At 49.2% G+C, this 25,003-nt stretch overlaps 8 protein-coding genes across 8 annotated transcripts; 6 read left to right on the plus strand and 2 right to left on the minus strand.

Annotated features, from left to right (window-relative positions):
* Positions 1 to 1,458: 1,458 nt before the first annotated feature.
* On the minus strand, positions 1,459 to 4,693 carry N7509_013857 (uncharacterized protein; the record flags this gene model as incomplete). Its single annotated transcript, XM_056638494.1, has 7 exons — positions 1,459 to 1,862; positions 1,934 to 2,261; positions 2,319 to 2,734; positions 2,788 to 3,223; positions 3,295 to 3,942; positions 4,005 to 4,228; positions 4,294 to 4,693. 7 exons carry the CDS (start codon positions 4,691 to 4,693, stop codon positions 1,459 to 1,461), a joined length of 2,856 nt encoding a protein of 951 aa, XP_056482001.1.
* Positions 4,694 to 5,394: 701 nt separating this feature from the next.
* On the plus strand, positions 5,395 to 5,689 carry N7509_013858 (uncharacterized protein; the record flags this gene model as incomplete). Its single annotated transcript, XM_056638495.1, has 2 exons — positions 5,395 to 5,404; positions 5,448 to 5,689. The coding sequence occupies 2 exons, from the start codon at positions 5,395 to 5,397 to the stop codon at positions 5,687 to 5,689; spliced, it is 252 nt and encodes an 83-aa protein (XP_056482002.1).
* Positions 5,690 to 6,714: 1,025 nt separating this feature from the next.
* Positions 6,715 to 7,254, plus strand: N7509_013859 (uncharacterized protein; the record flags this gene model as incomplete). The annotated part of the gene is made up of 1 exon (XM_056638496.1): positions 6,715 to 7,254. One exon carries the CDS (start codon positions 6,715 to 6,717, stop codon positions 7,252 to 7,254), a length of 540 nt encoding a protein of 179 aa, XP_056482003.1.
* A 796-nt stretch (positions 7,255 to 8,050) lies between these two features.
* On the minus strand, positions 8,051 to 11,076 carry N7509_013860 (uncharacterized protein; the record flags this gene model as incomplete). Its single annotated transcript, XM_056638497.1, has 2 exons — positions 8,051 to 9,401; positions 9,506 to 11,076. 2 exons carry the CDS (start codon positions 11,074 to 11,076, stop codon positions 8,051 to 8,053), a joined length of 2,922 nt encoding a protein of 973 aa, XP_056482004.1.
* A 3,066-nt stretch (positions 11,077 to 14,142) lies between these two features.
* N7509_013861 (2-(3-amino-3-carboxypropyl)histidine synthase subunit 1/2) lies at positions 14,143 to 15,870 on the plus strand (the record flags this gene model as incomplete). Its single annotated transcript, XM_056638498.1, has 1 exon — positions 14,143 to 15,870. The coding sequence occupies one exon, from the start codon at positions 14,143 to 14,145 to the stop codon at positions 15,868 to 15,870; it is 1,728 nt and encodes a 575-aa protein (XP_056482005.1).
* An 814-nt stretch (positions 15,871 to 16,684) lies between these two features.
* On the plus strand, positions 16,685 to 19,419 carry N7509_013862 (uncharacterized protein; the record flags this gene model as incomplete). The annotated part of the gene is given in 2 exon segments (XM_056638499.1): positions 16,685 to 18,456; positions 18,471 to 19,419. The coding sequence occupies 2 exon segments, from the start codon at positions 16,685 to 16,687 to the stop codon at positions 19,417 to 19,419; spliced, it is 2,721 nt and encodes a 906-aa protein (XP_056482006.1).
* Positions 19,420 to 22,168: 2,749 nt separating this feature from the next.
* Positions 22,169 to 22,414, plus strand: N7509_013863 (uncharacterized protein; the record flags this gene model as incomplete). The annotated part of the gene is made up of 1 exon (XM_056638500.1): positions 22,169 to 22,414. The coding sequence occupies one exon, from the start codon at positions 22,169 to 22,171 to the stop codon at positions 22,412 to 22,414; it is 246 nt and encodes an 81-aa protein (XP_056482007.1).
* A 1,458-nt stretch (positions 22,415 to 23,872) lies between these two features.
* On the plus strand, positions 23,873 to 24,116 carry N7509_013864 (uncharacterized protein; the record flags this gene model as incomplete). The annotated part of the gene is made up of 2 exons (XM_056638501.1): positions 23,873 to 24,002; positions 24,076 to 24,116. 2 exons carry the CDS (start codon positions 23,873 to 23,875, stop codon positions 24,114 to 24,116), a joined length of 171 nt encoding a protein of 56 aa, XP_056482008.1.
* Positions 24,117 to 25,003: the final 887 nt, after the last annotated feature.

A 25,003-nucleotide genomic window follows, 5' to 3' on the forward strand; every position in this document is an offset into this window, starting at 1 on the left:
ACGCTGGGAGCTTCAATATCGCGTCCGTCACTTCTATCTGTATCCTGTGCAGCTGAAGCCTGGCGCTCCGCAATCAGATTCTCTTTGAGTATATCTACAGGGATACCCTGTCTGTCAAAAAAGCTTAAGAGGGATAATAGATCTGCAGCTGTCGGCATTGTTCGCTGTATATGGTCTAATGATATGTGCCAGGTAGCAAGAATTGAATTGTTGGCCTCCGTATCTCTGCGAAGATGCCCAGTTTTATGTTCAACAAGAAGATTAATCTTTCGGCGATCACTTTCTTCAAAGGTTCTGAGGTATTGCGCAACAGACACACGAGGTGATCTATGCCTTATATATGCTGCTGCCTGAACAATAGCAAGAGGCATGAAATCGAGTGCTGCGATGAGTTTTCTTTCAGCTCTTGAGGATCTTCACCTCGCGCTCCGAGTTTCTTCTCAAAAAGAGCAATCGCGTGTGCTTCATCCATTAAATCGATGGCAATAATATCGCTTTCCTCCACCATATTTGATACAGCAAGCTTATAGCGACTTGTTATTATCACGGATCCATTTGAACCCTGGGGAAATAGTCCCGCACTGGCCATCCCTTGACGCCTTGTTCCATCGAAGGTATCTCAAGGAGAAACTGGTCGTCGTCGACATTATCGAGAATAACAAGCCATTTATCCCTCTCGTCCTGCAACCAGTCATGCAGAAGCTGCAATATGTTGGCTTGGGGATTGTTTCGATGTGGTATCTGAAGTCGATCTGCAGCATGTCGGCAACTCTGGTCGAAGCGAGTTAGATTACTGGCATGAAGCCAGAGAACCCATGTGTAAGGTGATTGATCTCGGACTCGATAGCAGTATTCAATTGCAATTTGTGATTTCCTTTTAAAACTGAATCAGAAAGGTATGTTAGCCACTCCGATTACGTGCTTACCCGACTCCTCCCAAGCCGACAAGTGCTATTCTCACGCATCCATGGCGTTCTTCTCGTCAATTTGATCGAATATTCCTCAGCCCCGTATCAGGTGACCCTTTGGCGCTAACTAAATGATACACGACAAACAGTTTTACATCTTTGCCCTAAATTTTAGGCATAATCATAATACTACAGTTGCGTTGCAAAGGTTTGAAACCCCATGTTGAATGGTACTAGATATATCTAGTTTTTGTACCAAAAGAAATTACTAGTACAAAAGATCAGTAGAATAGAGCCAAAGGTTTATAGAATAAATAATGGATCCCTTATCATTTACGGGAATACCGGCAAAATTGAATACAAGATTAACAAAATATTGGATTTGTATTTATATCGTCAAAGACTGCAATACAAGATGGATTGAACAGACATAGAGAATAATAGATAATTTGTCGCAGCTCACGTTAAATAATCCATATTACCACGCTCTTCCCAATCAAACGCGTTGCCATCAACAAGACCAACAAATTCTTTCTAGAGAAGTTGAGGCTTATTCCACCTCTTCCTCCTTGCTTGCGCCGAGCCAAATCCGCGCATGATTGTCCGTGTCCTTTTCGTATTCGAGGCTCAATGTAGCCAGGTGACTGAGGATAGTTCCAATGGCGATGTCACCTTTGCTCTGCTTGGTGCGACCCAAGTCATCAAGCCATTTCCATTTGTTCAAGACGAAATAGATGAGGGCAATCACCACAGTCACGCCAATACTGTACCCCCAACAACGGACGACATCGACAATATTGGTCCAACCATTGGCGGTCTCCCTCAATATATATTCATCAAAGGGATCGGTTATCATATCCTGATTCGTGAAAAAACCAAACAAACAGAAGCAGGTTGCGAGCGCATCCACGCCGAGGATGGCAAGGATCAGTGGCAGGGAAGGCCAGGTGCTGCCTCCACGCGTCACAAAGATGAGCCAATTTTCCGTCAATGCGACCTCCAAGAACAAAATCTCTTGGATTGACCCCAATTCTGGAAGAACCCCCCGTTCGGCAGGAACATCGACCCGCGGATCACCCACGTCCCGAGTGCTAAGAGAACACCGAGAATGACAGAGATAACCCAGATCTTTGGTAATTGCCACTGGACAGGTCGGCGTTCGAAGGATGCGTTGTCGTAGGCCACTGCGACTGTCGCAAGGTCTGCAAATAGTGCGAGGAACACGACCAAATCAGTACGGATGCTTTCCTTGATAATGATCATGCTAGTAACTAGATAGACTTCGAGGTGAAAGCAGAGTGCAATACGATATTGAATATATGCTTTCATGCGTTGGAAAATTTGACGTGCCAACTAGCAGCAAGAGTCAGTGATCAATATACAGAAATCGATTAGGTGAGCAGATCGAACCTTGATAGAATCAATGATAGTTGAAAGGCCTGGCTCGAGGAAAACAATATCTGCAGCAGACTGAGCTGCTTCCGACGCGCCTTCGACCGCAATGCCACAGTCGGCCTTCTTCAGCGATGGGGCGTCGTTGACACCGTCACCGGTCATAGCTGTAAGATGACCAATCTCTTGTAGCATCTCGACCACTTGGTATTTGTGCTCTGGGAAAACTTCAGCGAATCCGTCCGCCTTCTCACATAATTCACTAGCCATTGCACCGCTAATACCACCACCAATAAGTCTCTCTGAGTTATAGACTTTTGTTCCCAACGCAAGCATTTTGCAAGTCTCCTTAGCGATGGCAATTGCATCGCCAGTCAGCATCTTAACTGCGATTCCAAGGTTCTGCGACTCCATAATCGTATGAGCAGTATCGTCTGGGGCGGATCGAACATCGGTAGCATTCCCAACAAGGTCCACGGCTCGTCACCCTTCTGGACGGCGACACCAAGGGATCGGAAGCCACGGCGAGCAAACTCCGTCGCTTGCTGTCGATATAACGTGGCAATTGATTCCTCGCAGTTCGTCAACTGAAGCACTGCCTTTGGCGCTCCCTTCGTGCAAGTATACCGCTCGTCATTTAGCGTTACGACTGACACAATTCGCTTCGACACTGGATCAAATGGGATAAAGCTTTCCGTTTTCCACGGTTGCCGCAAGATTTCCTTAGCTTTCGGATATTGGTTTGCAGACAAGATGGTAACCTTATCGATCGGATCCAAAGAACGAACATTGTGAGAAGAGGCTAGAATTGCAACTGCAAACAACCAGTTGACATCAACGCCCTCGGCGACGTATGGCTCCTGGATACTGAGCTTGTTGGCAGTCAATGTTCCTGTTTTATCGGAACAGAGAATGTCCACACCCTAGTCTGGGTCAGTGCTGGGCTTGAAAATGGGTTGTGGCTCGTGAAAGAAAATCAAGCTGGGATACATACAGCCAAAGACTCGATTGCGGTAAGCTTCTGCACGATCGCCTTCTTCTTGGCCAAAATAGCCGCACCGACGGCGAGAGTGGTGGTCGTGACAACAGGCAATCCGACGGGCACGCCAATGATCAACAAAGAAAGGGTAAAGTGCAGGAGGGTTTGTTGGGCGGGACTGGCAATGGGAAGGTTGCGGAAGAAGCCTCCAATCCACATGATCAAGATCCATGCCATAACAATCACCAGCAGGGACGTGCCAATCCCGTCCATGACTATCTGGAAGTGTCCTTTTCCGACAGCGCCTAGTTGAACCATCGCCGCCGTGCGACCCACGAAGGTCTTGGTTCCAATCGCTTGAACAATGGCATAGGCCTGGCCTCGTTTGCATCCGGTCGTGTAAAACACGTCGTCACCAGCATAGCGGTCCACGGCGAGAGACTCTCCAGTAATCGCGGAATGATCGCATGCCAGAACGGGGAAGTCTCTGTGTTCGTCCTCCTCTTGAGATTCCTCCTCCTCGGCCTCGCTCTTCTTCTTCTTCTTTTCTAGCTTGCCTTCTTGCCGCATTTGCTGATAATTCCGCCAGCCTGTCTCTTTCTCTTGGTAATCGCAAACCACTTTGGCATCGGCAGGGACCGAGGTCGCCTCTTCGATGATTATCTGAACATGACAAGATGTGTTACTAGAGTTGAATGGTGAAGAAGACAGGGATCTCATCTTACCACGTCGCCGGGGACCAGGTCGCGGGCCAAGATATCGATTTCAGTTCCCTCGCGAACAACCGTACTGCGCATTGCAATATCGGCCTTCAGGCTGGCTACTACGTCCTCAGCCTGCTTTTCTTGATACCAGCCGACTGAAGCGTTCAGACAGAGAATGCCGATGATAACACCAAAGTCAATCCATTCAGCCAAACCGGCGGCGAGCAAAGCCGCGAGCTCCATAACTGTCGAGGTCCAGTTAGTGTGTCACTGTCCGCATTCGATCGGCCCGGATGCGATAGTTCCTCACCATATAGAATTGGACCTTGGAAATATCCCAAAACTTTGCGGAATTGATTGACTTTTTCCGCCGTCAATTCATTGTATCCAGTCACCTTCCGCCTTTCCTCGACCTCCGAGTCCGATAGACCGTGATTGATGTCGGTGAACTTCCAGTCATCGGGAAACTCCTGTCCGACGCCAATGTACTTCCAAAGGAATTTTCTTTTCCGCCATGGCGCAAACCACACGCGACTCTCACGAATTTCGCCTTCCTCTACGCGGTCTCCTTTCGTATCACGGTAGGTTGACATCCATCGCACCAGGCGCGTGTATTCATCGATCTTTGCATCCTCCTTGTAGGAGATAGAAGATAGTCGGCGCCCGGCATTATTTTTGACGTCGCGGTTTGGGTTATACACGGACGACATTCTTCAAAACAGGTCTCGTGAGCGCACGAGAACAACGGCGACAGGGGAAGGGGGTTGGATATTGCATTCGCTACGATGATACTCTCAGGAAGAGATCATCAAGTACGAATCAAAATGACAGAGGTTGGACTATATGAGGTAGATGCTTGACGTAGAAATGATCCGACTGGCCTGGCAACACGAGCTTTCTCGAATGAAGAAAAAGGTTTCGTCTTGATATCATCGACTTTTTGTTCGTGCCGGTTCAGAGAGACGAGGATGACGCCGAGAATGGGAAGGTTTGAAGCTCGCTTGATGTCTGGCTTATCCTAATGCATCTTATGTTCGATCGAAGCTAAAGCTACAGTTCGGTTCCGCAGAATCTAGGCGTTCGTGGCGATCCGGCGACATCCGTTAGATCTAAGCTCAGTACCAGGACTGTCATTAATGGAGTCGCAAGCCGTAAATTCTGGACCTTCCTTGTCACGGAAGTCAGAGGACCAGAAAAGCTAGAGACAACTGCTCCCCGCAGGATCCAGCGTCTATGTTAACTATTGCTGGCTTCTTTGCCATCTCTTCAACCCTAGACCTTCCTCCTTAAAATACCTTCATTCGAGCACTCTCCCAGACTACTCTACATCTCTACTGCTCAACACCTCTGATCTTTGAAATCACCCCTCCTCCATGTAAGTCATACTAGATCACGATCATGTCTTTCAACCATGGCATACCGTTGGATTTCTGACTTGCCGAAGCTGGATTTAACTCACATCAGTTCGTTACTCTCAACAACTGCGGCATTCGATGGCAGTGATTCATCCTTCCGCCGTGAGGAGTGTCCAAGTCGGCGATGAGTTCGTCAAGCGCAACTGGGCCTCGCGAGAACCCGGGCCTATTCTCGTGTTTTGCATTGTCTTTGTCGTGGGTGTTCTAATTCTTGCCCTTATTATCCAAAAATCCGTGAAGGATCGGCGGGAAGAGCGCGCGAAATGGGAGATAACAGAAATTAAGGATTGAGAGAGGTGTTTGGCCGAGTAAATTTGTAAGATCGCGTACCTAGTTGTATCTCATTCTTGATGCTTTAGCTTGAGCTGCTCCTAATATCAAACAAATCTTTGATTTTGAAATTCAAATGATTCTGTCGACCTAGTAAGTCGGTCTCTCATGAATTTCGTGTAGCGGAGCATGTCATGTCAATTCTCCATGCGATGCCAATATTGCCCCACACATCCGACGATCCGAAGTAGCCGGATTTGTGGAGAACTCCCATTGTTCCCCAGCCAGTGCGGAGAGAGAACTTAAAAATAAGCTATATGTACATTGTCACTCGTCCAGATGATCTCAAGAGCAAAATTTCCTGCTTTTTTCCGCCCTTTCTTAGGGCCAGGTCTGGGCTTGATCTGACTGACGACACACCACGGATCATGCTCGGCTCCTTTGCCCCAGATGATTGACTTTGCACCGTCTTCCGGTTTGAAAATGATAGATCGATTATATCACGGATAGGATGCTGAGGCTGCTGGTACAGTGGTACCAAGTACCATGACACTATGATCTTGCCGAGATGACCTTTTCACGACTCAAAGTGAAGTGTGGCGCTTCTTCCATTGAGCACGACTGGACCTTTTCACTGATCTAGGCCTGTTCGACCAGAACACTTCAAATTAAGTTTCTCCATTCCATGGACACCTCCTCCATTCCCCGCATGTTCACCTGCGCAGATGATACAACGGTCAAAGGTGTTCAGGCCGTCGATGTGCTGATGTGCTGATGTGCTGGTCAGAATCACGCAGGAGGGCTACGTGTCTTTTTTTCTATCCGTGGCAGAATGTTATTTCAGAAGCCTCGACGGCGATGGATTCTATCTGAACCGCCTCGATTCAGTTGAACAACAAGCAGCCCTCGACCATGTTGAAACACACGCAAATCGCAAGCACAACGTCGGAAGTATCTGTTCCTCATTCCCGACAAGAAATCGTAACAAAAATATTCGCAAGCCTCTCAAAGACCCCCTGCGCCCAATCGGCTTACGCTATGACTACATGGCGGAGCAGAAGAGGCACCTCACCCTGTACCCAGTCGGTAGTGCCGTCTCCGAATGCGCCTATTCAATCCACGATGAGAATGGTGCCGTTCTCTTTACCGTCAGCGGGCGAAGATGTAGCCCGCATTGCTGTCGGGAGGTGCGAGATCAATCTGGTCTACCCTTGTTCGAAATCCATCAAAGATCGCGCTGGGTGCGCGATGCATGGACCATATCCCTTCCTGGTTGCCGGACCGACCCCATCGCCGTCGGTCGGCGCAGTCTCGGCGGAGATCTGCATTTGGAGCTGGAGAACTTGCTAGAGGTAGATTGCAACGTGAAAGACCGCAATTTACCCATCGACCTTGAGAGTCATGGCCGGGTTCTGAAGATGTATGACGTGGTGGATGGAAATCGTAGGATAATGGAAATCAAAGAGAGTATTCGGTACAATAAGAAATTAGCGTTGTTGTCCCTCTGCCAGGCGGGATATCGGCCTGCCATGGATATGGTGATTATGCCAGGCGTGGATTTGGCCATGGTAAGTCTTTCCACTTAGCTGAATTGCATCAGTCAGGTCTGATCGAAAACATAGGCGGTAGCGATTGCGGTGGTTGTATCTGCATCGAGTTTTCCGGCCAACCGGACTTGCTAGTGAGGTGACGATGTTTGATGTTGATTGATAGCGCAGGATATCAGGTTATGACATGAAGTGATGATTCTCCAAATATTATGGGCTTGGGGCGAAAAGCAAGGCGTTCGGTGTTTGTGGATCCATTAACCATGAAGGGTCATGTTTAACACGTTTTGAGATTGCGCTCTCGTTGATCCTGTACCCTCTAAATCTACCTCTTGGGGGGAATTGAAGTGGATTTTAGCGCCCTACAATTAGGGTTTAATTTATTTGTACTCAGTAACTATAGGCTTAGGCAAATACAAGAGGGTGCCCTGGTCCCGAGTATTCTACTGGTTTAGATTTTTAACAACCTCCAAACTCCTTAGTGTTTCTAATCTTTCCGAATTTTGATTTCATCAAACAATTTTCTGAGGTAGTTACAAGGGTTCAAAAGTAGAATTATTTCTAAGAGGTATGTGGTATGGCCGGCCGCTCCACTAATATTAAATCTTCATCACCCACCACCACGCGTATCACCTAGGTACCGCTGTGCGCGATTATATTTTTTTAAACTAGAGATACCATACAGTAGTATTCCCGATGATCAACTTGAATATTTAACAATTTCCTTTTTTATACGCAGAAATATTGAACAATTAATCACACGCACTTCTCACAAGACATTCTGAAAATTTGAAAATTTTGGGAGAAATTCAGAATGTCGGCAAGGGGCCAAATATCAAACGTCATAAAAGCCCTTTGCTTTCCAGAAGGCCAAGAACTGATTCAGCTGACCAGGACTGAAGGGAACATATCTGATGTTTGGAGCGTCTGCAAGAGCGGTTACAGCCTTAGTAGCATCATAATGAGGCGTATCCCGACTTGTCTCAAATCTCGTCAGCTCACCCCAGACTTTCTCTTGCAAAAGAGGCATCAAAGGCATCAGAGGGTTATCTTTATTCTTAGGGTCATGGAGCCTCTTCACCCAGTCCCAGTATGGGATCCTCTGCACAGGATGCCCAGCATTATTGATGACCTCAGCTGTCTTTTCCAAGTTCACCGAATCAGAAGGATCAGGAGCCACAAGACTAAACGAGTTATCCAGGTTTTGGTTGTTGGAAGCAATATGTAGCATGGCATCGCAGACATAGTCTGTCGTCACATATTCCATCCGTTGTCGAGGCAAGTGAGGAAACGCCCCGATCTGAATCGATCCAACCATGAGACGAGCAAAGAAATCGTCTGGATTTCCAGCGCCCGTTTTGGAGTCTCCAATGACAAATCCGGGTCGATAAATCGCTGTCGGAACACCTCGATCGCGAGCACGACGCACCATCGTTTCCGATACCCATTTACTGGCTGCGTATCCGATGTCGTATGGAAGTCCTTTCAGGTTTGGCTCGAGAGTATCATCTTCGAGACATCTGCGGGTGCCCAGGATCAAACCATTTGGACCCCATGCGTCAATACTGGAAGTGAAGTGGAATGACTTTCGTCGGCCGGCGGTGGCAACTTGGAGTGCGTGCTTCGTGCCCAAGACGTTCGTTTCGAAATGAGCTTCGTAAGGCTCGCAGAAATTTACTTTCGCTCCCAGGTGGAACACACAGCTTGCCCACTGCGAGAGCCAGGAGAAATCATCCGGGCCAAGGCCAAGTCTGTCTTGAGTAATGTCACCATCAAGTACTATAAGCTTGGCAAAACTGGAAGCGGTAGTATCCCACAGGTCATACTTCCTCAAAACTTGCTCAACACGAAGACGAGGTGCTGTATTGTTTCTGGTCCGTACAAGGCAAGCAACGTGCTTCACAGATGGATGGCGAAGAAGGCGAGCAAGGAAATTGACACCGACGAATCCAGTTGCCCCAGTCATAAAAGCACGACCTTCACCCTCTGAGAGCCATTCTGGAGTTTTTCCTGGGATGGCAGTAAGCTCATCTGCCAGACAGGAATCTCGTTTCCACTTGTCAGATTGATGTGTTGCCACATTCCCTTCGGCAAACTCGACTAAATAAGCGACAAAGTCCATGAACCGGGAGTTTTGGTGCAGGGCTCTCATGGAAACTGTTTTCCCCATCGTTACTCGTAACTTGCTAATCAGATTCGCTGATTTGAGAGACGAGCCTCCAAGGGCAAAGAAGTCATCTTCATCGTTGATGGTTGGCACCCCGAGCAACGAAGACCAAAGATCTCGCACCATGGCGATGAATTTCGTGTCACCACCCCGTCATTGGTCGTCTTTTGCGCCTTTTCATACTCCTCCCAGTATGATTTCTTAAGTGATTTCAGATCCACTTTGTTGCTCGCTGTCAGGGGGAAGCTCGAGCAGAAAACAATCGCCCGCGGTATCATATACGCCGGCATTCTTTCTGATGCCCATGCAAAGATCAGGCTCTTCGGAATGCCAGCCACTCGATTCGTAACGAATGCAACAAGGAACGGGTTGGCCTGTTCATGCTGCTGAACCTGCTCCACTACAACTGCGGTAAACCATTCACTCGAAAGCAATTTCCGCTCGATCTCCTCTAGCTCAACACGGAACCCGTCTTGTTTGACTTGTCGGTCGGCTCGTCCCACAAAATCAAGTATACCAGAAGGTTGGTCTCTCCACTGTCCCAAATCTCCTGTCTTGTATAAAGTCACCGTATTCTGGTTTTCAACTCCTAGCTTCGAACCAGAAAATTTGAGGAAACGCGCCGCAGTCTCTTCTGGTCTTCCGATGTAGCCAGATGACATTCCTGGACCACCGATGAAAATCTCTCCAGGTGTTTCGGCTGTGGTGATCAGCGTGAGATTCTCATCCATCAAGAAGACACTGTCGCCGCTGGGCCGACCGATGCCAATCTTCTCACCCTGAGCTTCATCGGGAGTTACAAGTTGAAGTGTCGAATAGGTCGTCGTCTCGGTTGGGCCATACGTGTTCCAGAGACGTTCAGGTGGTCCTCCGGACTCTAGAATCGTCCGCATGGCTAGAGGGCTTGCAACTTCACCAGCACAAAGGACCTCCCGGGCGTTTTTGAAAGCTGTAGGGCAGGCTAAAGCTGTTGCATTGAAGAGCGAAGTAGTCAAAAATACAACACTTAACCGGCGTTCTGCAATAAAGTTCCGGAACGCAAGAGGGTCAATCACAACCTCCCTGGGAACAACGACAATACAGGCACCCGAAAGAAGCGTAGCCCACACTTCAAAAAGCGACAAGTCAAATCCCGAGTTATTGATCATTGAGACTCGATCATTTGCTTTGAGCGGCGTGAGCGCAGTCGCGGTGGCAAGATGAACCAGGCAGGTAGGCGAAATCTGAACTGCCTTGGGCTTGCCAGTTGATCCAGACGTGTAAAGAATATGGCTTCGGCTTGCCTCTCCAATCGGAGCCTGGTGAGACGATGAGTCTTGATGGTAGCTCGCAGGTTTATCCAATGACATCGGTATCATCGAAAGACCCAGGTCCTCGAATCCACCGGGGGTGATGGCGTATCGAACTTTGATGTCACCAAGCATCTCCCGGATACGGAGCTTGGGAAGGTCAGGGTTCAAGGGCACACATGTCAGGTTCAGACGAAGAAGCGCCACCTGGGCAACAACCATCTCGGCGCTTGGGCCGAAGATTATGGCAATGGGCTCTTCGGCCTCGACGGGATACTTCGAGATGGCTTGCATCAGGGAGCCCGCTTGCTCCAAAAGGTCATTGTATGTCAGGGTATGCGTGCCATCCTCAATAGCTAGGGCGCTGGGACGCTCACTAGCAATCTTGGTCAACAGACAATTCATTGTGACTGCTTTGATAATCAGATCAAAAGAGGTATATTAAAAGGCAAGTGGAGATTTGGAAGAGAACAAAAAGTATAGTATTTGGATGGCAGAAAGCACTGTTGAATATGAGAAAGTAATTATAAACAAAGAATAGTAAGAGCAGGTGGGAAATCGGTTTAAATAACCTTCTTGATAATTTTATTCCAGCGCTCCTTAGAAACAAAATTCTCCCACTCTTGTTGTAAGATATCACCTCGGGAAAGTATCCTATAACATCTGACGTAGTATAGCAAGTCATCAAAGTGTTGGCATAAACCAACTACCGCGAATTCATTTGATCTGCTGGCGAGGTAGTCTGCTGGTCAATGCAGGAGGCTATTTCCAGCAAAACATTATATCATATCCAGTTCATTCATCTCATGGATGGTGGGCTTCCTTGATTGAGAGAGACGATCATATTTATAAAAAATCTTCCTATCGGTGTGAATTTCCATTTTCGAACTTTCCTGCGGTTCAAAAATGGTCGAATAGGTCAAAGCATAAGAAGGGACGGGCTCAGATAGCATTTAGGCTGTTATAACGAGACTTTAGTGTGCAAAAGATTACAAGTGGCGATGTAAATCAAATTGTATCATATACTTAGTCGAACCCATCTACGCTAATCGCGGGAAATCAATAAAGCAAAAAAGCCAGACCATGTACGTTTTCACAGGTTCCCGGGGAAATTGCCGGGTCTGTACTGTACAACACCATTTTCTGTTGACTTATTGTTCTCCGCCGCTCATTTCCATTGGCCAGGAAGAAAGGAAATGCTGAAAGCACGTACATTGCCTCGAACCATCCATCGTTCTTGCGAAGAACTCTACTCAAACAAAATTTATTTTGCATTTTATTGAGTTGGCTACTAAAAGCAGTATGCGCAACATTCATTCCAATCAGTAACCAAGATCCTAAAATACGTAAATCTTAGATCTTGCAATGGATCCCTGTCAAGATGTGTACCATAGTGTTATACTTCCACAAAATATGCGGGGGTGGATCATTTCTCCGTCTAAGGTCGAATTCCCAGATGTTCCGGGCGATCGGATCCTGTCAACTCGGGTATTGACGTCTAATATCCGCATTGATCGTGCCAGAAAAGGGCAGGGAGGCTCCACCGTCCGTGGTAGTACATAGACTTGGTGTGAGGCCGTAAAGTTAATGTTGTGTAACCCATACTGACGTTCACCATCTGAGCGCCTTCGCGAAAGCACGATCGTCTAAAACAGGTAAAGATCGCTTGTCGGGGATACCTGCCACGAATAGAAACGCGAAACAAAGAAGCAAATGATCCTACGCTCCAAAATAGATCTTTGAATATCACATTTCAGGAGGGAAAAGTCACATTCGGGCCAACTGAGCACGGTTAACCGTTAACATAGTGCCTCGCGAACAATATTATTGCTTGGTCAAGCTCTATTCGGATGAACGGCATTTGGTAACAGCACCATGAACGTGTCCGACGCCCGATTCACAATACAATTCTGTTGATCCACCGGTGTGGGAGCGGGCGACAGAAAAGGGGGTAGAGTCATGCGGCTGGAGGCTGGTCGGCTACGTCAGGAGGTCGAGATTCACAGTCTTGGAGAGGTATTTGGAGAAGGTGTCGTCGAAGATCCATGCATAGTCAATTCCCGCCTTCATTCGTCGGGACACCGTGCGTCCCCTCAGAGACCTTGTCGGCCTCGCCCTTCCAAATCCATTTGAACGGACTCCGGGCCAATGCGAGCCATTTTGTCAATGATGACGGCTGGCTGGTTGAGAGATCCGGCTTGCGCGGTTGTTGTGGCGGGCAGGTTGTCGGTGAAAACGGTGTTCAAAATGGCTCTGGAGTTAATCGGGGAAAAAAATGCTTTGTCTGAGCTATCCCTGTGGAAATGAAGAGCAGGCATAAATGGAGATGCAATTTTAGTATGCTTTGACCATTCACAACGACCAGCGCATACTAGTACAACAGTATCATATTAACCCGAAATAGGTTGCTCATTTATTTCAAAACCTTGAAACGGAGCTCTATATTATTTGAGAGCAAACAAAAAATGCCTAACGGCCCCGGTGGATACCCAAGTACTATCATTCTCTGTTTGCTAGCAAAGATACTAGCTACCGCAATGTAAAACCTTGGATAATACGGTATTTTACAACAGGTTCAGGAGTACAGAGCTTTCTGTCAATTTCATATATACTTAGATTTCACCCTCATTTCTAGTACTCTGAATGTCTCGAGCGTGATATCCATTATGAGATACAAAATGTAAATATGAGTACTAGTATATTTACTCCTATAGTTCGGCACCTCCCGGCCTTCCATTCCCATAATATCACAGTTCCAATATTCAAAGGGATAGAGACGTGTAAATGAAGGTAGTCCAAGGGCGATGACCTCCAAGGAAGGGAAATACACTCCAAGGGGCGGTCAGGCGTGAGCATTACTGCAAGATTAGCTGACGAGCGCAATGCTTAGAGACAGCGATTATGAGATATGAAAAAGGTTATATACTTACTATCAATATCTCGCTTTAAACAATTCTCAATTAATTTGGGAAGTATCGGAGTAGAACTAAGTATACCTCCCGGCTACCATCTCAGGTATGCTAATAAGCTCCAATGCCCATTCAAAAATGGGGATAAATTATACCACGAAGATATAAATTACATCTTCTGCAATTTAGGATCGGCATTCTCCGTAACCAATAATCTAGTTATATATCATTATCATTATCTATAGATCCATGGATGCGATGCCTTCCTGCACCACCCAACTTAACCATCTTCTCTCATGATAAAATAATAATAATAATCCTGACCAATCCTGAGCAGTGCCCTTGTATTTCTGATCAAGTTAAATTTACAAGTATACAACAACTATGTATGTTCCTGGATGCTGGACAAGCTCTACCAATCGGGGGCGGGTGAATTGTTATCGGCGGGGGAAAGTGGGGGATCCCATCGAATACTTTTTTTTGGAGAAAAATTTCCCATCATCCCACTTTGAATCTCTACACCCCACCACTTCACCTCCCTCTCCCTCCAACCACGAACAATATGGGCTCTGAAATGGAGGCAGCCCCTGTGCTGTCAACACCGGACGATCGAATCCTGGAAGAAGCCCAGCCCATCGCCCCCGTCGATCCCACAAAGCGCATCTCCGACGACGAACTCTCCATCACCTATGACATCGAGCGCACTCTAAAGGAGATCCGCCAGGCGCGGTATAAGCGCATCGCCCTTCAATTCCCCGATGATATGCTCCCAGATGCCCCGCGGGTATTCCAACTGCTTAGCCGGGGTCTGAATTCGGAGGAAGCCGTCGCGAATGGCACCACTTCTGCTGGCCAGACAAACGGTGGCGCCACAGAGGTGGAGGGCACTGGCACTGGCGACATCACTCATGGAGTGTCTCAGCTTGCAGTGGAGGGTCAGGGGCAGGAGCAGGCCGAGAAATGGTCACCCCGGTTGTATATTCTGGCCGATACCTCATACGGAACCTGCTGTGTGGACGAAGTGGCTGCCGAACATGTGGATGCAGATGTCGTGGTACACTATGGGAGATCGTGCCTGTCACCCACGGCTAGACTGCCGGTAATCTACGTCTTCACCTGCAAGCCGCTTTCCATCGATCCCGTGGTTCAAGCCTTCAAAGAAACTTATCCCGATACAACGACTAGACTGATTCTAGCTGCCGATGTTACCTACACCCACCATATTCCGGCGCTGTATGAGCGTCTGCTGAAAGAGGGTTACAGCAATTTGTTTGCTACGGATATCGTTCACGAGCCTTCATCGGCTATTCCGAACCGTACCGTCCCGGATTCTGTACGAGAGGCACCAGAGACACTGTCGGAGTGGCAGCTGTTCCACGTCTCTGACCCACCAACTGCCCTCCTCATGACTCTTGCGTCGCGTGTCGCTGCCATTCATATCTATCCCACCGATACCCAGGGCAATGAAAATGTCAAGCCATTGCCAGCATCTACATCGGCAGCTTTGCGCCGCCGCTATGCGATCACGACGCGTCTAACCACCGTTCCGATTTGGGGGATCCTGATCAACACGCTGAGCGTCAAGAATTACCTACATATTGTGAATCACGTCAAAGAACAGATTGCGGCCGCCGGCAAGAAGAGCTACATGTTTGTTGTGGGCAAGCTGAATGCTGCCAAGGTAGCCAACTTCAGTGAAATCGGTGGGTGGGTGGTTATTGGCTGCTGGGAGAGCTCACTGGTGGACAGCAAGGATTTCTGGAAGCCGGTGATTACGCCGTTCGAATTGGAACTGGCTTTGAAGGACGACGCCGAACGGGTGTGGACTGGTGCCTGGCAGAGTGATTTCCAGGCCATCCTCGACAAGCCACAGGAGGAGTCGACGGAAGGGGAAGAAGCAGCGGACGGTGCGACCGTGGACGATGATGATATGTCGGAACCCGAAAGTGCACCGCCGGAATTTGACCTGCGCACTGGACGATACGTCTCGCATTCCCGACCGATGCGAGAACCCGCACCCCGCGCTTCAGCTGCTCAGATCAATGGATCGACCGGTCCATCCGCTGCTAGGGCATTAGCCCGGCGGGCTAAGGGGGACCTAGCGATGATCGGCGGGGCGGTTTCGCCCGGTGCGGAATTCCTACGGTCGCAGCGAACGTGGCAGGGACTGGGCAGTGATTTCGATATTCGATATGACGAGGAGGGGGAAGAGGATGACAGCACGTTGGTTAAGGAAGGGCGCTCGGGTATTGCTCGGGGGTATACAGTGGGAGAAGGCGAGAAACACTAGACTGCCAGTGTGTATACCAGTGATGCATCCAAGACTTCAAGTTTGCCGAAGTCACGCTTACTATCCATGGATGCCTGACCACAAAGCCACTGCCCAGGTGGTTAGCCCGTATAAAACATAACCTTGGAAGTATATATAGTATGTATATAAATGAAACCATGACCCCATTCTTCAAGTTTACAGAGTACCCTATTCCCACATTGGATACTATTGGATTCTATTATAATAATACTATCAAACCTCGTCACCTTCCTGTCCGTATTTCCGTAATCCCTCCGAGTCTAGTCTCAGTTGAAGTTCAATATGAAGCTGGTGTACTATTGTATAGCATCACATGACAGTCCCATCCGTCCAATCAGTCCACTGGCAGTCCAGAAGAACTTCGTATCAACTTGAGCTTTCCTCTTCCTCTTCTTCCTCCTCAATCATCAATCTTCGCTTTGATCCTCATCTCATCCTCATCATTCCTCCCCCTTTTTATCCCATCTTATCCTCCCTTCCACTCCCTCTTCGCCCCCCTCTTCCCCCCACTCTCTCCCTGGCTGCCCCTTAGCGCCCCCAAAAGCGACCCAAACCGATCCACCGCTTATCGATTGCCCCAGTCCCAGTCCCAGTCCCAGTCCCAGTCCCAGTCCGGGCGCCCGGCAATCTCCAACGTTGAACGTTGAACCTGAAGCATTCGACTCGCAATTTCATGGCCTGCGATGCATGTTTGCCTTGAGATGTGATTGTCATACTATCCAGTTCGTCTTATCATGCTCTGCGCTTGCTCTGGAACCGTCCGCGACTTCGCGTTCCTCGACTCTTCAGCATTATGGACGTTTGCGCCAGTCAAGCTGCTGGCGCTGGCGCCAACGCCGAGCAGGCTCAGGCTGGACAGGCAACCCCCACTGAAGTGAATATCGCGGTGGAAAATGCTCGAGATCTATCCGAGATTCGATTCGATCGACTTCTGTCACAGTTTGAACGATGTATTACTTTCAATGCTCCCGTCCTCGAATCACTCCTCCTCCAGCTTCCTACCGACTCTATCTTCAAGCTCTACCAAACCTCCCACTACCTCCGCACGTTTTTTCGATCCTATCCGACCGCATGGAAGTCCCTCTCCTTTCGTTTGCTGTATCCTTCAACGCCGTCAACGCTACCCCAGCTCATCCCGCCAGCAACGTCAGATCGCGAGGCGCAAGTCTCACCTGAGCGACAATCCCGACCGTATGCCTTGGATCAGCTGCTGATGAACGTGCTGGCTCCCTTCACGACTTGCCTCAGGAGCCTGGAATTGGATAACACGGCTGTATCGGGGCAGATTCTCGTCTCGACGGTGATGCACGCGCGCTGTGAGACCCTGGAGCATCTTTCGATTCGCGGGTGCAAACATGTCTCTCTCAAATATCACATTGTTCCATATCTGAACCTGCTTGGACTACAGCAGGATGTCGACAAAGCGACGAGTTTCGGCTCTTTCCAACCCAGGAAGCGCCTGGCGCTTAAAAGTCTGTACGCATACCGGTCACGTCACCATCGCCGACGACCTTATCTCGCTTCGTCAATATTTCGCAAAGACTCCGACGCTGAACCGACCCACGAGCTCGTTAACCTCTGCCACAAGCTGGGAATTTGGACCGATACAGCCTGGTGTACAACACCTGCCGGCAGGTGTTTCCGCAGGCGCGGGTATGTTGCGATGCGAGACCCGCAGGGTATGACAGAAGCCTGGGTTGCGTTCGATCGACTTTGGCGGTGCAAGAATTGGATTGGACCGTATAATGGCGACGGCGAACCATGGGAAACCCGCAGCGGTAGGCTCTGGGAAAGCGAGGACACTGGCTGTTTCGGCGAAGCTTTGGGTAGCGGCGAAGGTCCCGAGGCCGGCGAGGGCAAAATGGTACCCGCCCATCTTCGCCGCAGCCATAGGCAGTTTGTCCACGATGTCAAGTGCGATAACTGTGGTGACGAGATTCAAGAAAGATGTGAGCAGTGCAGCATTTTGATGCATTGTGTGGGATGTCGCAAGACGCTCTGCGCCAGCTGTGCCTATGAGCGACCATATCTTCGACAGGAAGCCTTATTTATGTCCTCGAACAATACTCATAATACCAGCGCTCATTCGCACTCTACTGCCCAAGCCCATCACAGCACAAATACATCAGACCCTTTATGGTGGGCACCCGGGGCTGTACACTCTCCCAGCTCGATGGAAGATCCCATATCAAATTCACTCGATGGCAACCCTTTACACGGACTCCCACGCACGCCGGACCCCGTGCTTAGATTTCACTGGTGTTGTGCTGAACCCTACTTTTCTGGAGGAGGCGGCATCAGTATTGGCACACCCAGTCGTGATGTAGACCAAGTGCGGGCAGTACCTTTACCTCGGAATCAGGGCTGGGAAGATCTAGAGTACACCGTCAGCGAGTGGAGCAAGACATTCCCAAAGTATGCCTATGGCGATCCCAGCAAGCCGGACTATACACTGGAAACAGGTCATCTTGCGATGATGAAATGGCTGCTGGGGCCACCCGGCGAAAAACTTCGCCTTGCCCTCGCAATCTTTGCCAAGAATGCTACGACTCTCCTCAGTGGAAGGTGCATTGCAAGAGTTGCTCCAAGCCCCTCTGCATCGAACACGACCTGCGTGGGCTTCGATTGCGCATCTGTGGTTACAAGGAACTTGGATATGAGAAGCTGACCATCCAAAATCGATCGACAGTCGCTGCTGCTGCTTCGTCATCTGATGCCCGGCCGAGCCAGCCCATGCCAACTAGTCATGATCTGCCTTTCCGGACGCAACGTCTAATGGATTCAACCAACAGCAGCTACATTGACGGCCCACCGGGCGACGCGCTCGGTGACGAAGACCTCTTCGAAGCGCCGAACGATCACGGATCAACTCGCCCTTTCTTTCCACGAACTCCCACTCGCTCATTCTCTGCCCCACCATCTAGTAATTCCGGATGCTCTTCCCCGTCAACCAGCTCTTTTGAGTCCACAATCGAGGGGTCACGCTGGCAAGGTTGTCAGTCCTTCTTTTGTCCCAAGATCCGTGCGGCTGGAGACCGTCGCCAGAGTTGCCCTAGCTATCTTCGCCAATGCAAAGAATGCGCTGTCTTCGTTTGCCAGGACTGCGTCCTGGCCAACCCGCCCTGCAAGTGTGCCTACTGCCAGGATAACTACAAGTGTCCAAATTGCGTGTTGAAAAACACCAACCCCGGCGGGCCCTGTCGCCGTCAAGAGGATGAAAAGGCACGGAAGGAGCGGAAATGGAAAAAGGATATGCAGGAGCTGGAGAAGATCCTCCAACTCAAGTTGGCCAATGAAGTTGCCGAGTTCGCAGGTCAATTTTTCTACTCTCTCGAACTTGACCATGACCACGTCCATGCTCCCGCAGTCCCCGTCGAAGTTCCGATCAACCATTCCCTGGCCGATGGGCCTTCTGTCACGACCGCCTCTCAGAGAGTTCCCTCCGGACTGACCGATATGACGATGGCGATGGAGCCTGGTCTGTTCATCGATCCGGAAGACATGCCTCCGCTTTGTGAGTCGGAGTAGACCCTCCACAAAGACAGACGAGTGATTGCGCCCTTTCACACCGTTCTTCACATCTACTCTCTTGATTTTCCCACCTTTTTTTGCCATCTCTCGGTTTCATTAGCGATTTCATCCGATGGCGTCAGCGGGCGTACTATTTCTCTTCAAATCTTTCGTCTTTGCCCATTTATCCCTATCACTCCCACTTCTCTTTTCCTTTATCTATTATTTTTATGGCCCCGCTCAACTCTTCCGTGGCTCAGATTCATGGAGCCAATTCCTCGAAGCAAAGCAAATCGCAACCAATGCATCGGCAGGCATAAACCCTAACGGTTTCCGAAGTATTGTGGACAGGGAACCGGCATCCTCAGCTTCTTTGTTTCTAAGCGCCCCGATCAACCCCTTCTTGCGAACTGGCCCAGGTCTGCATCTACGGGCACATCACCGCATCATACCGCGTCCCTCGTCCTACTGGTAGTTCATTTCGTCTTCAAGGGGCAGGGGCACAATCTGCGGGAGGGGGCGATGAGAATTGTGGACCAATAGACGCAGGCACAAACACTGCACCGACCACATGCGACCAAATGGGCCAAAAAAGCAACCTTTTCTCTTTTTGCGCCCCTTGTCCATCACCCTGGCCATCATCTTGGCTGCGGTATGGTCAGGGCAAGGCTGGATTTCCCACTGACATCATCCCGGGCTGTGATCCTTACCATGTACTCTGTGTTCCGTACGTGGAAATGAGTGTTGTCAAAAGGTATATTATTATATCTTTTTTTTTCCTTCTCGACTTTTTGTGGTGTTGTTGTGCTTCTCTTTCTATCGGGCTGGAATTGGGGTTGATTCCAGGTGCGAGCACCACAGTACTCTACTTCTTCTGTCTAGATTTGTCGGGTTTCTTATGTATATTGTTAGTATTTACAGCTACTAGCCAATCTACTTCCTCACCCGGGGCTGCGTCTTTACCAAACTGAGTCGTATCGAATCCAGGGCCAGTGGAGCTCAGTGGACTACACCTGGCAAATATTAGTCCTATACAGGTAGCTCTTAGTGCTGCTATCCCATTGCGGCTTCTACTACACAGGCATTTCTACCACTATCTTGGTCACTAAGCCATTCTAAGGTTATTAGCAGGGTACCCTAGAGCCGGTACAGTATCATATGATCCCATCGCGTTCCTGGAATAGACTTGGGCAATTCAAGTTCTACGGAGTATGTCCGGAATCCTCTGCATAAAGAATACTCGTAGACCTCAGAAACAGAATAGATACATCAAAATCTCAAGCCACCGAAATCCAGAACCTGGAACCTGGAACCTATTGTGGAACCACCAATGTCCCGACAACGTCTCCATAGTAGACACTAGGCGTACTGGTACATATTGTAGATCAGATCGTGCCACCCGTCCCGGTATCCACAGTCCAAGAGCCCCGCTAACTGAACCGAACTGATCTAGAACTAGAACTGGTTAGACTAGACCAGACTAGACTGGGAGGAAAGGAAGAGAGACAGGTCAATAGTACGAAAAACAACAGGATCTGAATCCGATTGGTCGGGAGTACCCCGGGCGAAGGATAGTTGGTTCATCGACGCATTCCTTCGACTATCATTTCTCCACATCCTTACTTAGTTGGACTAGCTAGGGGGGTTTTTTGGGCCCTAAAGTCACGGAGTACGCCGGCAAACACTGTTTGCGCTGATGTACCGATTACAGTACTCCGTACACTGCCACGCTTGATGCGTTGCGCTACCCTACGCTTCACCCCTAGATTGTGTGGGGCTGGCAACTTGAATGCATTGATCGTACTTTGGTCTGGACAGGTAACGCAATATGGGGTCCGAATATGGTAATCCATGGTACAAATGTTGGATCGGCGGCTGGTGGTCGTACTTTTGCCGAAGCAAAAGTCCCTTTTTTGGTGGTCTGGTGATTTGATTTTGGTTTGATTTGACTCTTCTGTACCAAGTACGAAGGGCTCCGCCCGCTACGAAGGCATTAAATGGATGATCTTTCTTGAATCAGGTTGCTTGTAATTGTTTGCTCCCGTGGCAGATTGGGATAATGTTGACGTGGCATTGCCTTGCTTCGTTGTTTTTCTTTTTCTTCCTTCCTTTCGTTGCCTAGATTAGTGTCTTTGATGTCGGTGTAAAGCATGGAGTACCATCGGAAGTATGTAGTCACTGATTTCTAAGCGAGGTAGACCGATTCCTGGAATTAAAGATCCCGTTCGATGGCTTCGCTGGTTGTGATCGTAATGGATTGCATCGCGGGCTGCCTGAATGGCATAGTTCTCGTCTCCACAGAGCTTGTTTCCATAGGCGGATTGTAGATGGACAAAGTACCTTGCCTTGTTGGCGGGTCATCTTCGGCCTTTCTGTATGGGTACGCTGTTGGAGCGGTGACATGCTGATCAAACATCGTCCTTGTCCTGGCTTGGGCACGGGACTGTTGCTCTCTGCGGATTTTATCGGTGAGATCCAAGATGACTCAAATATCTCCATGGGCAACAGGGAGCCACACTTGCAAAAGGAAAAAGAAAAAAAAAAAGGGAAACCTGCTTTGGTGTTGCACTGTTTCAAGTGCAAGGTCAGGCTTAATCCGCGGTGAAGATGACTTGGCGATCCACTCTTCTTCGATCCTTCTACTTGGCTTCGATCTAATCATTTAGGCTGGGCGGCTATAGTTGCTTCTGCTATTGCTGCTGCTGCTACCAAAACCCAACGGGGTCAGTGCCCTTCACTTGGCCCAAAGAAGAAATCTTGCTCCGACATGGCCATCAACAAGACCAGCATTGTAAACCTTGGAAGTAGGCGCACAGACAGAGGCAGTGACATAGGCACTGGCACTGGCATGGTGACTGACGTCCGTAGCGAATGTTGTGCCGAAACTCTGAAACTCCGAAACTCCGACGCACGCGAGCCCGCGGTCAGTGAGCGAGTATCACACCGACAGGGCTGCACCGCTAAACTGCCGACATCGTCAGTTCTTTTTCCCGTTCTTGTGGTCGAGGGCTGAGGCCCCGTCATCTGACGGGCAAAGAGTCGGTCGGGTACGTGTCTGCACGTATCTGGATGTACCCAAAACACCTCCGCCAGTTAAGTTGAGCCCGAGACTGGGGGTTTGAGCCCGAACCCGGGCACCACCAGGGTTCAACGGATATGCATTTCCGATGCGACGGGGTCAAGATAGAGTGGACAACAGACAACAGAGAACGGCGCAGGGACAACAGAACATCAGTTAGACGAGTATAGATCAATAGTTCCACGTGGATTGAAAGATGCAACGTCCCGGGGCGTCGTTGATGGGAAGGTGGGGAATTCCTCCATGCAGGGTGATTGGCAAAAACCAAAAGAAACAAGACCGAAGGAGATAAACTGGTTGTTCGGGCGGTCTATCCGAGATGAGGGGTGACGAATCAGAAGTTGCATGTACACTGCGACCTTGTCACCATTTTTCCATCACCTACTCGTACTCGGATGCGCAGCACCACAGAGATGCAGAAATCGGGCGTGGATCACCTGGGATCAACCTAACCCAACTGCCCGGGCCCAGTGACGCCACTTGATGGGGGGCGTCATCTTTCCCCCTTTTCTTTTCTTTTCTTCTCCTTTTGGGTTAGGTCCAGCTCGGGGGGAGTTCGTTTTTTGCTCCATCCTATCCCAGTGCCAACCCTTTAGGCGTCAACCTAGGGGAAAGGGACCGGATAGTAGATCGGTTGGCGCGGAAGGCAAAGTCAAAGCCCCCGATTGGCGCGGGATGCGCTGGAGTGTCGCAGGGAGAGATCCTATTAGTCTCTCAAAATGGCGGGTGGAGGGAGGGGGGCGAGAAGAGGATCGAGGGGGAACACAGATCACGCACAGGCACTGAGACTGACATCACGGCAAGACTGGTCTGTGGGCAATTGGTGGATGACCAATAGGAGATAGTGGATATGCCAACAGCAGGTTAGGCGGACCGCTCAGCCGAATCCAAGGGGAAAAGTAGTGGGGGATGTGAGTGGTGGAGGATGTCAGGAAGTGGAGGAGGGAGAGGTTCGGCTTGGGAGAAGTCGGTGAGGAGGAACTCGTGACGACGACGGAGAAGGAGAGAGCAAACAAACACTGACTTGATGATTAAGAATTAAAGAAAATAAAGAATAAAATAAAATAAAAATAAAAATAAAAATAAATTTATGTAATCTTTATTTGATTTTTATTTGATTTTATTCTAATTTATTTTAATTAAGAATTCTGGATTTCCTTTCGATCATTCCAGTATATAAAGGGGCCTCCTTCCGAGCCGCAGACATTTTTGACTCGAGCAGATCATACTTTGACAAGACTAAGACTCGGAGTACTTCTATTCTTCTATTCTACTCTTCTTAACTTGACTTCTTGACTTCCTCAAGTTTCTTGAGTATTTACTCTCCTCTACTCTCTTGAGTGCACTCTCCATACTCCCTCCACCACACACACTTCCACTCACACACCCACCATGGACTCTGTCAAGACAAAAGGCGTCGCGTCAGAAAAGAAGGACGACAAGCCAATGAGTGTCGAGCAATATCAGCGTCAATGGGAACAGCTGATGGACGACACAGCAAAGCAAATCCAAAAGATTCGAGGTAGGTGACATCTGATCTATCACCGTTACTCAAGCCCCAACCTTGAACCTTCGCGCTGACCATCCCCTTTTAGACGATGAGCAAGCAAGGAAGGCCGCCCAGACCTCGCGATAATTTCATTTCATAACGTCACTGCGTCACTGCGTATATGTTGATCGCTTGATCTGGAGTTGGAGTTGGAGTTGGAGTTGGAGTTAGTTGGGTGGTTCTGTTCTGGATTCCACTGGGGCATGGGCATGGGCATGGCATTTCATTATATTTCGAATTCACCTGGTTACCTGGTTGTCTCATATTCCCATTTGTTTGCTTTTCTTCTCCTGTCAATATTCCACCATTTTATCATCAGTCATCAGTCGGAGCGGACACTCGTTCGGGTTAGAGGAGTTTCTGTTCGGTTCTCAATGCATTGGCAGCATCGCCACCATTTCCACTTCGACTTCCATTTCCTCTTTCACATCCACATCCAATTCAATCCTCCTTGCCGATCACCCTGAGGTATGCGTCGACATTCCCGAGATCCGCTGTCACCCAAAGTCCAACGGCGCATGAAATGCAGCGGGTGATCAGCCCTGCCTCAGCGGTGTGTATCGCGATTGACAGCAGCATTCCTTGCTCCATACTGTTGGTCGATCCAGCTCGAGAGGAGCCGATTAGCCATGGGCCGTGCCATTTCCTGCTTTGGGCGTGACGATCTGTCAGGGATCGCCGGACGTTGACCGGTATGGTATGCAAGGAGGGACACGCGTATAGCGCGGCTAGGAGAAATTCGACAAAGTTGGCAGTGGGGTCAGCAGAAGGGAATTTACGAATTTGACAGAGCGGACTCGATAAACGACAGAATTGATAGAGTCGACAGAGGAGGTGACACTTGACACAGTGAAGTTGACAGTTGACAGAGTAGTGTAGACTGTAGTCGGTAGTCACGGCGGAGTGGACGAGTGAACGAGTGGACCCCGCGCATTCCGCACTTCCCATCTGCAAGCTCCATCAACATCCACCAC

The sequence above is a fragment of the Penicillium cosmopolitanum genome, assembly GCF_028827165.1.
Source record: "Penicillium cosmopolitanum strain IBT 29677 chromosome Unknown utg000012l:1.0-3308103.0:1.0-3310761.0, whole genome shotgun sequence".
NCBI classification, from domain to species: Eukaryota; Fungi; Ascomycota; class Eurotiomycetes; order Eurotiales; family Aspergillaceae; genus Penicillium; species Penicillium cosmopolitanum.